Raw genomic sequence first — 17206 nt, forward strand, 5'->3', positions numbered from 1 at the left:
AGTACTATTAGTATTATTATTATTAATGTTATTGTTATTAATATGATTATTACCCCAGTCAAATTATAAAAATCGGTCAAATAATTTTATAGAGAGTTGGAGTTTTTTTTTAAACATTTCTCTACACTTGGGTAGACGTATATCAAAATTTCCTGATGTTGGAGGACGAGCTCGAGGAGGGGGAATAGGTTAAAGCAGTTTTTTTTATGGTTTTCTGCTTATATCTCGAAAACTGTTACTCCTATCAATTTTTGTCTTTTCACCAAAATTAAAGCTCATAAAATTTTCTACAAAATAGTTATTTGAACGAATAAATTATTATTATTATTACTATAGGTGGGATGAAGAGCTTGATGGCCTGTCGCGACGCATGCGGTGTTAATGAAACAAGAGGAAAAAGCAGCGATTTTGGGGTTGCGCCTCCAGAGTTGTGGACTTGGGTTGTTGTCAGCGAAGAGTTCGCATGGGACAGAGCGATTCGAGTTTCGCCCTCATCTACACCTTGTGGCGTTAGCTGGAGATGCTGACATCACTTCCTCATCGGTAAGTCTTTCTTTCGCCTTTAAATTGCATAATTGTGGTAAAAACAAGACTACTATTACATTTATTAATGGTAACGTGGGAAGTGGAAGTTGTTGACAAGTTTAAAGAAATTGTTGTTTGGAAGTGTGTTAATTTTTCTTGTCCCGTGCTGATGGTATTAATAACTAATCGATTGAGTTAAAAGTGTACTTCACGTGCGATTCCAATAATTATGACATATGTCGTGTGCAGGAACAAGTCCTTTGTGCTTTAGAAGCATCCTTGAAAATATAACACCCTGTACTTTGGTGATTAATCGATCAACTGTCATCAACTTTATTGAAACCTTTTCAGTTCAGAAACAGGTATATTAAAATATTAGTGCTTATTAATTTTGGCGTCATTTCAATTTATTTACGAGTTGATTCCATCACCAGTTTTTAACTTCTTTGGAGTGAAATATGTTCGTGGCTGATCGTAAAACTAGGAATAGTTTCGGGACGGTAATCTACGGTAAAATATTGGGTCCTAAAACTGAAAAATAATTCAAATCTGTGAGTATGGTTCACATTATTTTATTATTTAAAATTCGTTATTTAACAAACACTTTCAACTTCATATTTTTTAATTATTATTATGTATAGAGTGAAACTGAAACAGTTAATTGAGCAAATTGATTTAAAAACTAACAAATAAAGCTCGTATTATATGCGCCTTTTGTATACTTTCAATACCTGAAAACGTTGAAATGCATTGACTTATTTTTAGACAGACAATTCAACGCATAATGTTATTGTTATAACCACTTAAAATAATAAAATCAGAAAAATTACATGTTTTTAGAAATATATTTTAATTACGTATTTTTTTACTAATAATAAATTACTATAGGTCTGAATAAAATACTGTAACAAACACTGATCCATTTATTTTCGAAAAAAATCATTCTGTTTTTTGGTAAAAAACTCAAAATTTCTTTTTTGTTTTCTTCACTCTTCAAATATCAAAAAATCAAAAATTAGTCAAAAAGCTTCGATTTTAGGAGTTTACAAAGATTTCCAAACCTGAAACAATAGCCCGTGACGTCACTTAATTCTGACCGTAAACATTAATTTTTAATTAATGAAAATTAACTTCAGGGAATTGTATTTTTTTTGATTAATATTCTAGTTTGGCATCAGTAAGTAGATACAAAAAAAGTAAAAGATAAAATTTTGGTAGAAAAAATTTGCCTATTCGTCTCAATAGAATTTGGTCAATCAATAACTACTAAGTTAGTACAATGTTTTAACAATTGTTTTTTGTCTACTACCAAAGTCTAATTTATTTATTATTTTCAAGTGAAATGAGGAAATGCAAATTATTTTAAAGTATGTCTGTATTTAAAAATTGTTATAATAATTAGACTTTTAGTATGACACGAAAATATACGTGTAAATTAATCACTCAATCTACAAACATGAAAAACATTAAAAAAAAACATAGAACTAGAATGTGTTCAAAAATGGTTGTTAATCAAGTCATCTATGAAATTTGAACGTAATGTGCCGCTTAATTTAAATTGTGAATGCCGTCAAAATAATGCAAAAAGCTTCGAATCCAAAAACGAAAGAATACACAACAACAAAAATCAGGGAAATGTAAAACACGAATCAAAACAAACCTTACTCTTGAAACAACTGCGCCGAAAAATGCAAAATTAAAAAATTTGACAGCAAAACTGCAACAGTTATTTGGAAAAAGCGGCACAATGAATTTGAATTTCATAGTCAACTTGATGAACATCCATTTTTGAGCACATTGTATAAAAACTGATAAAAAAATTACAAATTGTCAAAATTTTTTGGAATATTATAAAAAATAGTATATATAAAATATTCACATCTCTACATACATACTTACAAGTTACAACATACAAAATATAGTAGTTGCCTAAATGCACAGCCATATATTATATTACGGATTAATGATTTTATTAGGTTAAGAAAGAAACATTGTTTTTTATCTTTAAATTTATTTATTTAGGTAAACAAGTAAAATCCAAAATTTGTTTCAATGGAATATTTCCATTTTCTTCAGAATACAGCGTGCTCAAAAACTGGCGCACCAACTCAATGGTGTGTGATAGAGAACTGGTTACAAATAAAGGTAAAAAGGGTAAAAAAATTCTTTGTATTAAAGTTATTGATAAATAACGGATTTTAGATTAATGATATGTGGCAACGTTGTCTAACAGTCATGATCGTAATAGAATTTGAGCAACAATAAAAATAAATTATTTTTCAAACGGTTTCCTAGAAAATAATTTCCATTGTTGGCATATCAACATATTGTGATTTTTTGGATGGATTTTAATTTTTTTAAATTAAAAAAACTGCTAAAATCTGATAATAAATTTAAAAATAATTATTCATCGTTTTGTTACGGAATGATTACCTGGTATGAAACATAAAAACCCAAAAAAATAATGAAAACTAAAGAAGTTAACACAATAAGTTTGTAGCTCCAGATTTTTTAAAATATGACTTTAGAAATTTTTTCTACATTTTTCCCGTAATCTGCACTTGCTTCTCAATAACGTACCACTGAGTTGGTGCGCCAGTTTTTGAGCATCCTGTATAATGTGTTCTATCTGAAACAATTTGGACTTTATTTGTATTTAGTATTTGCATTTGGCGGCTTAAAAAATATTTTAAGCCAAATATCGGAAATACAAACCTTTGCTTAAAAATCAAAAATTTGCTTTAGTAAGTTTGAAATGAACGTATTCAGACCAAAAATCTAAATGTTTGCATTATTTTAGTTGAAAGCATTTGATTTCTCCAACAAAAACAAAGAAATGGCTTCAGAAAAAAAGCTTTTAACCAATTTAATTGAAAACTTTCATTTTTAATGAATTTTTAAAATAGAAAAATTGAAATCTTCTCATAAAACTCACAAAAGACGATTTCAAAACCAGTTTTGTAAAAACGTTCATTTTCAATAATTACCTACCTAAAGACAAGATAAAATTGCTTTAAAAAGGCTGAAATCGTCTTCTTTTGGTCACAAACATCTATTTTAATACCAGTTTAGGTTAAAAACGTTTATTAAAAAAAAATTGTTGCTATAAAACGAAAACATTCGTTCTAGTAAGACTGGATTTGTCTTTTTCTGATCAAAAACTACGATTTCAACACTCTGGTTTTGTCAAAAACGTTCATTTTTTTAAGTTTTTTCTTAAAAATTAAAAAATTGTGCTAGAAAGGCTGAAATCGCCTTATTCTGTTAGAAATCACCGAATTAAGACTAGTTTAGTTGAATACGTTTATTTTGAGGAATTCCTTAAAAAAAACAGAAAAAGAAACGTCTATAAAAGCTGAAGTTGTTCCATTCTGGTCAGAAACGACTATTTCAATAAAAGTTTAGTAAAATGCACTCAATTTTCAGCCGTTTCTTGTCTAAAAACGAATAAAAATCGCTTTAAAGACTGACTATACTAATTTAGTTAAAATAAATTGATTTCGAACACTTCTCTGTCTAATACAATTCATCAAATACACTAGGAAATTGCCCAAATCATTTTTTTACCAAAACAATGGTTTCAAAAATTTTGCTGAAATTTTCAAGGTAGTTTCTGTACATTTGCTCTCTTTCCACCCAATGACTACTTTTTTTTAAAAAATTTTTTATTAAATCATGCCAATACCAGATTAAATGCTTGTAATAAAATGTCCTGTATTTGACTTTGTGTAGATCGTATTAATTAGAAGGATTGAAAAAGAATTATAAATTTATCCCTACAAAAGAGGAAAAGGTTAAATACAGTGAAGTAAAAACTTGAGAAAAAACATTAGATAGATAATCAGCAGATATAGCCCAAGTGCTTCTGAAATATTCAAATTTGTATTTGTATTTCTCAAAGAAAATTTCATAATAAAAGTAATAAAAAAATCATTAAATGCATTTTAATAGTAATATATTTAATAATTATTTTTTGTAGGTAACATTTATAAGCGCTTTCATTTTAATATCTGAATCCTACATTAAAAACACTATTTTAAAACACGTTTTCCCACAGCAACGTGTTTTAAATTAAAATGTTTCAACGAAAAAAAATTAATAAGTCTGATACGAAAACGCTCAAAGTTCTCGTGTGTCTAGGTATGCACTCGCATACGCTCGTTGCATAACGACAGCCCTCGAACTTTAAGCTCTCGTATTATTAATAACTATTATTAGCCCGAATTGTTTAACTTAAAATATTCACATGATGAGGAAAATAGTCACTGATATTTGGTTTTGAGCTTATTCTGGTAGCTATTAATTTATGTAAAAAAAATTAATTTGCCATTCAGAGTACTTATTCAAATGTTGGAAGATAAGTTAAAAAATCAATTTAAAAAAAGTTTGGACCAACCATAAATTTCTGCACTTTTATTAGCTGTTTCAAAACTATAAAAAGGTAGCAGTTATAAATTATTCATGAACTTCAAAAAAATAACAGCGAATATAATTTATCCTTTCAATGAAAGATCTAATCATTAATAACTATTTTACATTTTATCAATCTTTTTTGAAAAAAATAATTCGGTAAAATGCAACGTTTGCGTTTTTATATTTTTGAAACAGCTAATAGTATAACTAAATACTAAATTGTGTGAAAGTATATAAAGCAATACATTTTCATAATTTTTTTCTTTAATTGTATTTTTGTTCAGTGTTCACGGGACACTAAATCGCCTGGAACCTCCAAGCCAGGATGTTATCTAAGGAGATTTTAAGAAATACCCGGACCGTCGAGGCATCTGTGACGACGGATAACCGCGAGACCTGGGGCAAGAAGGTCGACTTCCTGCTTTCGGTCATCGGTTTTGCTGTCGACTTGGCTAATGTTTGGAGATTTCCTTATTTGTGCTACAAGAATGGCGGTGGTAAGTTCAGGCAGGAAATTACTTTATAAAACCTTAAGCGTTCAACTCACAAAGTTTTTCTAAACGTTTCACCAAACCAAAAGAAACGCACAAAATTCAATTCAATTAAAAAAAAACAAACAGGCCGATTTTATTTTTTTCAATGACACAACTGACATTTTTATTTACTATTTTCATTCGGGTAATAACAAAAAAAAACATTAAAATAACATTTAACAAAATAAATACCAGTTACCCGTATAGTAACAAAACCTCCCATTAGTGGACACCTCTTCACAACGGACAATTAAAGATTCCCCATCGGTGTCCGTTGTTGAGCGGTTTTACTGCAATAAAGTTAATTTTAATTTTTTATCACGTATGCTTTGAAAATATTCAAAAAACAGATAGTACATTGCTCTTTCAGACGACGTGCCACTTGACAAAAAAAAGTTATGCACATAAACACGCTAAATTGTAAATGTAAGACCACAACTTTATAAAAGCATAAATACCGTTTAATTAACGTGATTATCGAGTAAATATAAGAAAAAGGAAGTTAACGTAATAGCGTCACATAACTTTAAATGTAAACACAAAACGTACGATAAATTTCTTCTTGTTTTAGAAAATATTCGGAGCCTTTCAGTGAAGGAGTATTCCCAGATATGTTCAAAAAATCTAAAATTATTCCCGTACATAAAAAAAATTGGGTTAACAACCCGGATAACTATAGACCTATTGCACTGATACCAACATTAGGAAAGCTTTTTGAAAAACTAGTGAAAAAGCGCTTAGTTAATTACTTTGAAAAATTTTCTTTATTTCATAGCTCGCAGCATGGCTTTAGAACTAAACATTCAACGATAGATGTGGTTCGAAAGATTGTTGATTATACTACTGAAGCCCTTGATAATGGACACCTGACCGCTATAACTTTTTGTGATTTAAGCAAAGCTTTTGATTGTCTCAACCACGAGTGCTTACTGGTAAAATTATATCATTATGGAATTAGAGGACGATTTCTATCGTTTTTTAAGTCCTGTTTGTCAAATAGACCACTATGTGTTTTGCTGAATCACGAATTATCTTCGTTTAAAGAATCTGCAAGGGGAGTCCCTCAAGGATCGGTGCTGGAGCCGGTTCTGTTTATTATTTATGTGAATGACATGTTCTATAATATGGGCCTTCCGGGTTTATTGATGTATGCTGATGATGCCTCCATTACTAATATTAGCACAAATATAGAAAATTTAAAAGATTTAACGAAAGTTTCATTGAATAAAGCGGAAGATTGGTACAATGGCAACAGTTTACAGATAAATCGAGATAAAAAACTCAACAACTAATAATATCTAAAAAAATTAAAAACGAAAAGATCAATAGTATAAAGCTCCTGGAAATTCACATAGATAATAGACTCAACTGGTCTCACCACGTAGATGCCCTTACCTCTAAGCTTGCCACTTATGTGATTTTATTTAATAAATTTAAAAAATCAGTATACGTCAACACACTGTTAATAGCATACCATGCCCTAGTCCAGTCTCAAATAGCATACGGAGTAACTTTGTGGTGAAACTGTGGACATTCCATAAAAAATTTTATAATGGAGAAAAAAATTATGCGCATCATTGCAGGCTGTCCTTCAATGCTCACTGTCGGCCAATATTCAAGATGTACCGAGTTCTGCCTCTTCCATGTTTATTTATATTGTACACAGTTGTAGAAATACATAAACTCAGAAATAAATTTTCTTTACTGTCGGATACACATGATTATAATACTAGATCAGCCAGTCTAATGAAACTTCCGTATTGTCGTTTGGAAACTAGTAAAAAAATACATTTGACGTGAAAATTTATAATAAACTTCCCAACAGCATAAAAAATTTGACCGCACTGAAATTTAAGTATATTATTAAAAAATGTCTGTTACACTTTTGTTTTTATTCATTAGAAGAATATATGAATACGCCTTTAGAAAATTTTTTCTTACACTGATATTTCCTATCATGTGTTATGTATTTAAATTATTATTATTATTATTATTATTATTAAATAACTTGAGTATTTCATTCCGAGAAAAAACTGATTTAAACTGAGAAATGAAAACTTTTATTTTTTAGAGGTTGACAATTCAAGATATCAAATTTTACAAAATTTTCAAGAAAAAATATTAAGTTGAACATAAGTACGAGTACCAAAAATTTATGTTTATTTATGTATTTTGCAAATTAATTGTTTTTTTTTGGTTTGTTAATTTTAAAATTGTTAAATAAAACGATATAGGAGTATAAAAAACAATATTCTATATCTCTAAACCTCGGTAACTCGATTTTTTGTGACAACAGATACTTTAATTTATACAGGGTGTTTTGTCTAAACCCCACATTAGAAGTATTGATAGTTCTAATAAAGAATGATAGTTATCTGAAAATTTGTATACAACCATAATCTCTTAGGTCCAGGTCAACCAAAAAATTTCCAAGAGGGTGACACTTCCGGTTGTACCAAAAGTCGCTATCAACTTCTTTATTTCAAATGGAAAGGTATATTTTTGAATGCGTTTTTAGATTAGGTATCAGAGTTATTTTTAAGGTAGTTTTTATAAGCTTTCCCTATACCTAAATTTAGCCGTTTACGAGTAGTTTTTTTTTAATTTGAGTCTTTCTGTTCAAAAATCGATAACTCTGCCATTTTAAAAAATTTGAAAGTATTTTGTAGCTTATTCGAGAGAGGGAGCCTAGATCTTTCCTTTGGTGTTTTCAAATTATTAAAAACGAATAACAAACTCTAAATGTTTAAAGTTAAGTTTTCAGAACATTAAGCACCTATAACTCGATTTTTTCAAATGAAATACCACACATTTTATTTCATTAAATCGTAGAGAATTTAATTCTGCATCAATCTGTATTAGGATTCCCTATACTTATGTTTAATTGTTTTCAAGTTACAATAACTCTTTGTTGAAATTGAGCAATTCATTAGCTATAGGCCTTTTCTCTTAGGTTGCCATTGTAACGAAAAAAAATGTAAGAAATTAACAAATTTTAAAGCAATATACAATGAATTTATTAAAAGCTTTTATGTAACTTGCTTTGTTGTTTGTCTGTCTGTTTCATATTTTCGAAGTCAAATTTAAGAGAGTTCCTGTTGTCCCAATGAATTGAAATTTCGCATACTTAATCTGCGTGACAATGCAAATTCTATATAGCTAATTACCCTCTAAAGGGGTTAAATGGGGTTTTAAAATTTTAGGTTATGTTTACAAAGGAGTTTTCATTACGTTTATGTTTATGATTTTTTTAAATGCATTTATTTTGGACAATAGACATAGAACAGAAGTTAGGATGTGGTGTCAAATGCTAACAGCTGTTTTCTATTACATACCGCTAAACAAGTTTGCACAAGTCAGGAAAATAATGGTGTTACATTAATATAGAGAAACTAACTCTCAGGGAAAAAGACGTTTAGAGTAAGTAAAGACTAAAAAGAAATAAATAAAAAAAATGTTTTTTTAGAAAAAAGCTTTCATTTATGAAAAATGCACTAAAAGGTTAAAAATAATGTTTTTCTATCAGAGGAAAATTTTTTGCTTACAAATTAGGATTCTACAATGTATAAAAGCTTTGGTGACGGTGATGTTATAATTATAAGTAATAATAATAATAATAAATGCCTTTATTTAAGTAAAAACTGAGGAGGCGAAGTCTAGCTAATGCTACTCCACTTAACCTCGCATATAACAAAAAGTTTAAATTACATAACAAAAAATACAAATAGAGGCAAAGAGAAAATAACAAAAAAAAAAAGAAAAAATTCTTAAAATGTAAATTAACAGGTATAAAAGTAATAGAAACATTCTTAATATAGACAGAAAATAAGATTGTGAAAAAGAGAAAAAACAGTATTAGCAAAAGAAGAATAATCATTAAAGTAACAGAAATTTAAATTTGATTTGTTTTTTAAAGAAGTTTACTGGCTTTGATTTAAAAATATTTTCTATATTGTTATAAATAACAACAGCATTATAACTAAAAGACCTCTGGAACAAGGCTGTACGGAAACAGGGCATGGACAAGCGAGAAACATGACGTAAATTAGCACTGTGCAGAGATCGGCGATGTACAAGTTTTTTCTTTAGATAAGGAGGTGTTGACGTAGACAGAGTAGAGTGAACCAAGACAGCCATCAGATATTGAAAATGAAGGTCGAGTTTTAACCAATTTATTTGTTTAATTTTAACAGAAATATGATCATATTTTTTTAATTTGAAAATGAATCTACAGCAGTTATTTTGAATTTTTTGTAAACGGTATTTATAACTAGAGTCAAGACAAGGATAAAAAACAGTGAGACAGTAATTTATAATCGGTAAAACAAGCATTTCACATAGTTTTTTTCTTAATTTGAAATTTATTATATTAAAATTCTGATAAAGCTGTCTCAGACACACATAACTTTTTTTCACTAAGAGAGAGACATGATTTTTAAAACGTAAGTCTTGATCAAAGACTACCCCCAGTAGTTTTACACTTTTGACAAGCTTTAATTTAGATTTTCCGCAATGTATGTTGAGAGTCGATACGAGATTACTATCATCAAATTTAGGTCCGAAAACTATAAAGGAACACTTTTCATCATTAAGCTTCAGATTGTGAGTAAATGAATAAGTCTGAATACCTTCTAGATCAAAATTGAGACAACGATTTGCCTCAACAACTGTGCTGCGCTTAAAAGAGTACTCTAATTGCGTATCATCAGCAAATGCATGAATGGTTGAATGTTGAATAGAGTTTGCTATGTCAAAAGTATATAACAGATACAATAAGGGTCCTAAAACAGAGCCTTGGGGTACACCTGATGTAACTGCTCCGCGGTATGATAATAAATTATTAAGTTGAACCATTTGGGTACGTCCATTTAAGTAATGAAAAAAAAATCTTAAACAACTTGCATCAAAGCCTAAAAATTTTAGTTTAGCACATAGCAATGCATGATTTATGGTGTCAAAAGCTTTTGAAAAGTCAAGTGATATCAATGCTGTATTTAAGCCATTATCCGTATTCCTAATTATATTGTCTAAAATATTTGTCAATGATGTATTAGTACTAAAACTTTTTCTAAAACCAGATTGTGAAGGTGGAAGAATATTATGGGAAGTGACGAAAGTATAAAGTTGTTTAAAAATTACTTTTTCAAGTATTTTCGATAAGGTTGAAATAATACTAATAGGTCTGAGATCACTATAATTTTGAGGTTCGCTTACTTTTGGTAACGGCTTTACGAGAGTAATTTTCCAATAAACAGGATAGTAACCAGATTCTAAACAACAGTTTAGAATGTGAGTTATATATTTATCAATAAATGGACTGCAAAACTTTAGCATCTTGGCATTTATTCCATCAAAACCTGTAGCGTTTGACTGAAGGTCAAAAATTATATCATGGATTTCATTTACGGTAGGTAGCTGAAGTGAAAATTTAAATTCCTTACTATAAGTGTTTTGAAGGTAATAATTAAGTGTTTGATCATGGGGAGGATTTGAATTAAAAACAGATAAGAAATAATCATTGATTTTGTTAACATCGTTTAAATGTGAAGGAATATGGGTGTTCTCACGAGATCTCAAACCAAATTTATTTAATGTTTTCCATAACATTTTATTATTATTGTTAATTTTATTTAGAAAGGCTGCTTTTTCTTTTTTAATTGCAGAGACACAAAAATTTCGAAGTTGGCGATATGCTTCCCAATCAGCATCGAGTTTAGTTAGTTTAAATTTGGTTAAAGATACATCTCTTTTTTTCATAAGTTTCTTAATATTTTCTGTTAACCAGGGTGAGAATTTTTTTGTAAGTTTTTTAGTAACCAGAGGAGCATGTTTGTCAAACAATTTTATAACATTGTAATTAAAAAGGTATAACTTGGATTCAATATCATTTATATAAAAAATATCATCCCAGTTTAAATTTTGTAAATCTTGGAGGAAGCAGGATTTTAAAAAATATTTGTAATCTCTATAGGTAACATAAGTTAAGGAGTTTAAAGTGACTTTTACTTTTAAGGTACAGTGTATGATGCAGTGATCGGAAAAAATGTCTGCATTTAAAGTTCCAGAAGCAATAATCTTATCTGGAAAATTGGTATAAATGACATCTAGAATTTTTTGACTAGTTTTGGAGATACGTGTCGGTTCACTAATAATTTGAGTAAAATCGTAAGACCCAAAAATATCTATTACATTGTTTTCGAAAGTATGGTCAATATTTAAGTCACCTAAGAAAATTAATTTTTCATATTTTAGAAGTAAAGTAGGTAATAACTCTTCTAGAAACTCCGTGAGAACACCAATATTAGTTGAGGGGCTGCGATAGATAACCCCCAAAAGAAAATGACAAAATGTGGTTTTAATTTCTACTAATAAACATTCAATTTCTGTAGGACTTTTTATATTTTCAACTATTTTAGATGAAATATTTTCTCTAATATATGCAGCTACACCACCACCCCGTCTAGCGACACGGTCCTGTCTTAATAATTTGAAACCCGGTACGTCAACCGCTTGCGACGGCAACTGACTTGTCAACCAAGTTTCTGACACACCCATTATATCAAAATCATTCTCTAGAATACTATCTCTAAAAGCATCAAAGCCAGTAAATAAAGATCTAGCATTCACATGAGCAATTTTAAAGTTGTGATCCATAAAAGAGAATAAAATAAGAGGAGAAAAAAAAATAAAATTATAAATTTTAATATTAGTTAACAATAATTAGTCTTTTGCTTTACAAGATTCAATTTGTGTTGATACGTATGACAAGATAAATCATTTGCTGTATGATCAGTAGTTAATTGCAATTTAAACCGAGAATTTGAGAATGTACAATTTGGACAACATAATCTTTCTGTTTCACAATCTTTCATTTCGTGGGATCCGCTACATTTGGGACAGATAGCTACTTGTGAAGTACATTTGTTCTTGGTATGACCGTATTTGCAACATTTGTAGCATTTTATTAAGTTGAAACATTCAGCTATATTAGATTTATGCCAACCGATATATAGCGAACCCCTTTCGATAATATTTTTAAAGAGAAACGGTGTAACTTCAATAATAATGTTATAATCTTTTTTGTTTTTGATTTTGGCAACTACTTTAATATCCTCAATGGAAGCATTAAGATCATTTCTAGAGATAATATCTTCTACAAGCCCAGGTTGAGTTGCATCTTCAGCAGGAACATTATAAATTTTTAGACGAGGGTTAAATTTACCAGGTACTGAAGCTGTGTAGGATGAGTTGCCTTTCGAAGAAACTAAGTCCTTTAATTTGCTCAAGGACTCTTTGTTTTCACAATTTATTAATAAACCACTTTTTATATGCTTTGTACCATTTACATTTATTTTTAAATCGGATTCGTTGCACATATTTTTAATATCTTTCTCGATTTGAGCACTATTTTTATTTTGATCAGACGATTTTAATATAAGCACATCAGCTGAAGAATGGTTCGATTTAGATTTTTTCAACGCGCTGCTATAAGAACATGAAGCCGAGTTTTTACTCGATATCGTATCGCGATTTAAACCTTCAATGACATTTTGATAATCTTCGATTTTATCTTTCATAAGCTGACTAGAGTATTCCATTTCAGCAAGGAGTTTTTCTAGAAGCTGTTTTTCACGTATTAAACCTTCATTTTGAATTTTCAGTAACTTTAGTTCAGTATTTGGATTGTCCTTGCACTTCCCGACACATTCTTTACACATCCACGATTGACGATCAACAAAAACTACTTTTGCCAGCATTTCAAAGCACTTTGAATGCAAAACTACCGAACATTTGGGTCTGTTGCACTTTATACCACTGCCAGAACGGACTTTCTCTTCGCAAATTTTGCAATTATTAGAGTTTCGAGTGTTATTTTTGGAGCTGTCGCCCTCACCGTCTGAATCGGTACCCATCGCGGGCTGACTTTTACAGTACAGTACATAATTACAGAATTACTTTCTTGAATTGAACACTGTTTCCAAAGCTTTTATAAATGTTAGAATTTTAATTTGTAAGCAAAAATATTCTTCTCTGATAGAAAAACGTTATTTTCTACTTTTTAGTGCATATTTCATAAATAAAAACTTTTTTATAAAAAAACATTTTTAATTTTTTTTTGGTTTTGCTTTTACAGGACAGACAAAAGTTTTGAACAAAATTATGTTTTTATGGCAAACTATGCAAAAATAGTTTTGGTTATTAAGAAATTTTCTACAATGTCAAAAAAAAACATAACTTGAAAATTATCACAGACAGCTATAGAGAATACTAATACAGATCGATGCAGAAAAAAATTCTTCTCCATCTAGTAAATTAAAAATTGAGACATCCTATTTGAAAAAAATGAGTTATGGGTACTTGAAGCTGTTCAAATTTTACCTGAAAATTTTTGGGTTTATTAACTTTGTTTCCAATTTTGAACAAATTGAAGAACAGATATAGGCTTTCTCTTTTAATTCTTCAAATATGATTTCAAAATCTCAAAAACTAAGAGAGTTATCGATTTTTTAAGTGACAGGCACAAATTAAAAAAATTTCAAAAAATCTTAAAAACCTCGAAAACGATTAAACTTAGGTATAGAAATAGCTGATAAAAATGGCCTTAAAATAACTAATCCAAAAATGCAGTGAAAAACATAGCGTTACATTTAAAATAAGGAAGTTGGTAGCGACTTCATGTATAACCGGAAGAGTCACCATCTTGAAAATATTTTCATTGAGTGGGACCTAAGAGATTATGGTTGTACACAAATTTTCAGATGACTATCACTACCAATACTTCTAATATGGGGTTTATACAGAGATTTCACTGTAAAATAAAAAAATATTGACAATTTTCTTGGTTTTATCTTTTAGTTCTTGTCTCATTTTATAAGAGACAAATGTTGTTTTGAGACCGGATTTTAGAAAACTTTCCTAACTCACCTTTTTTGAGGACTTATCTTGAAACTTGAAACAAATCTGTTTTGTTGAAAGTGTAAATATTTGACACAGTTTTTATTTTTCCTAAATTCCTCACTCGTATCCATAATGTAGTTTGAACATTCTAAAGTGTTTTTTTTGTGATAAAGACAGGCTTTTTTAAAAAAATATTCATAAAAACTAAGAATCCTAGAAAAGGACTTTCACCACTTTATAGATGAAAGTTCGAATTTTAAGGATGTACTAGTTTGTTTTAGCTCACAGCAATCAAGATGAAGAAAAATGAAGAGGATTGTTGCAAATGAATAACAAAAATTGTTTAAATGAAACATCCTATTTTTTATTTTCGCATCCAATAGACTCCTAAATTGTCTTTTTAAAAACACTAACAGTTTTGATTGCTCAAAAGATTTTATCTTTAAATAGTACAAATATTATTAACTATTGTTTCAGTAGTCAAAAAGTAAAATTTTGCTAATAATAACTTTAATATTAATAAAAATCAAATTATCAAACAAATCTGTTTTGTTGAAAGTGTAAATATTTGACACAGTTTTTATTTTTCCTAAATTCCTCACTCCTATCCATAATGTAGTTTAAACATCCTAAAGTGTTTTTTTTGTAATAAAAACAGGCTTTTTTAAAAAAATATTCATGAAAATTAAGAATCCTAGAAAAGGACTTTCACCATTTTATAGATGAAAGTTCAAATTTTAAGGATGTACTAGTTTGTTTTAGCTCACAGCAATCAAGAAGAAGAAAAATGAAGAGGGTTGTTGCAATTGAATAACTAAAAATTTTTAAATGAAACATCCTATTTTTTATTTACGCATCCAACAGACCCCTAAATTGTATCTTTAAAAACACTAACAGTTTTGATTACTCAAAAGATTTTATCTGTAAATAGTAAAAATATTATTAACTATTGTTTCAGTAGTCGAAAACTAAAATTTTGCTAATAATAACTTTACTATTATTAAAAATGAAATTATCAAACAAATCTGTTTTGTTGAAAGTGTAAATATTTGACACAGTTTTTATTTTTCCTAAATTCCTCACTCCTATCCATAATGTAGTTTAAACATCCTAAAGTGTTTTTTTTGTAATAAAAACAGGCTTTTTTAAAAAAATATTCATGAAAATTAAGAATCCTAGAAAAGGACTTTCACCATTTTATAGATGAAAGTTCAAATTTTAAGGATGTACTAGTTTGTTTTAGCTCACAGCAATCAAGAAGAAGAAAAATGAAGAGGGTTGTTGCAATTGAATAACTAAAAATTTTTAAATGAAACATCCTATTTTTTATTTACGCATCCAACAGACCCCTAAATTGTATCTTTAAAAACACTAACAGTTTTGATTACTCAAAAGATTTTATCTGTAAATAGTAAAAATATTATTAACTATTGTTTCAGTAGTCGAAAACTAAAATTTTGCTAATAATAACTTTACTATTATTAAAAATGAAATTATCAAACAAATCTGTTTTGTTGAAAGTGTAAATATTTGACACAGTTTTTATTTTTCCTAAATTCCTCACTCGTATCCATAATGTAGTTTAAACATTCTAAAGTGTTTTTTTTGTGATAAAGACAGGCTTTTTTAAAAAAATATTCATAAAAACTAAGAATCCTAGAAAAGGACTTTCACCACTTTATAGATGAAAGTTCGAATTTTAAGGATGTACTAGTTTGTTTTAGCTCACAGCAATCAAGATGAAGAAAAATGAAGAGGATTGTTGCAAATGAATAACAAAAATTGTTTAAATGAAACATCCTATTTTTTATTTACGCATCCAACAGACCCCTAAATTGTCTTTTTAAAAACACTAACAGTTTTGATTGCTCAAAAGATTTTATCTTTAAACAGTAAAAATATTATTAACTATTGTTTCAGTAGTCAAAAAGTAAAATTTTGCTAATAATATCTTTAATATTAATAAAAATCAAATTATCAAACAAATCTGTTTTGTTGAAAGTGTAAATATTTGACAAAGTTTTTATTTTTCCTAAATTCCTCACTCGTATCCATAATGTAGTTTAAACATTCTAAAGTGTTTTTTTTGTGATAAAGACAGGCTTTTTTTAAAAAATATTTATAAAAACTAAGAATCCTAGAAAAGGACTTTCACCATTTTATAGATGAAAGTTCAAATTTTAAGGATGTACTAGTTTGTTTTAGCTCACAGCAATCAAGAAGAAGAAAAATGAAGAGGATTGTTGCAAATGAATAACTAAAAATTTTTAAATAAACATCCTATTTTTTATTTTTGCATCCAATAGACTCCTAAATTGTCTTTTTAAAAACACTAATAGTTTTGATTGCTCAAAAGATTTTATCTTTAAATAGTAAAAATGTTATTAACTATAGTTTTAGTAGTCAAAAAGTAAAATTTTGCTAATAATATCTATAATATTAATAAAAATCAAATTATCAAACAAATCTGTTTTGTTGAAAGTGTAAATATTTGACATAGTTTTTATTTTTCCTAAATTCTTTACTCCTATCCATAATGTAGTTTAAACATCCTAAAGTGTTTTTTTTGTGATAAAAACAGGCTTTTTTAAAAAAAATATTCATGAAAAATAAGAATCCTAGAAAAGGACTTTCACCATTTTATAGATGAAAGTTCAAATTTTAAGGATGTACTAGTTTGTTTTAGCTCACTGCAATCAAGAAGAAGAAAAATGAAGAGGGTTGTTGCAATTGAATAACTAAAAATTTTTAAATGAAACATCCTATTTTTTATTTACGCATCCAACAGACCCTTAAATTGTCTCTTCAAAAACACTAACAGTTTTGATTGCTCAAAA

The 17206-nt window shown here is 28.6% G+C and overlaps 1 protein-coding gene across 1 annotated transcript in view; it reads left to right on the top strand.

Moving 5' to 3' along the window:
- Positions 1-396: 396 nt before the first annotated feature.
- DAT (Dopamine transporter) overlaps positions 397-17206 on the top strand; it is a 45881-nt gene continuing 29071 nt past the window's right edge. Inside the window, exons 1-2 of the mRNA XM_064354781.1 lie at positions 397-543; positions 5223-5435. Coding sequence (XP_064210851.1) covers positions 5264-5435 — 172 coding nt within the window. The 5' untranslated portion in view covers positions 397-543; positions 5223-5263. The remainder of the gene's footprint in view (positions 544-5222; positions 5436-17206) is intronic.

This window comes from Tribolium castaneum, chromosome 2 (genome assembly GCF_031307605.1).
Source record: "Tribolium castaneum strain GA2 chromosome 2, icTriCast1.1, whole genome shotgun sequence".
Classification (NCBI taxonomy): domain Eukaryota; kingdom Metazoa; phylum Arthropoda; class Insecta; order Coleoptera; family Tenebrionidae; genus Tribolium; species Tribolium castaneum.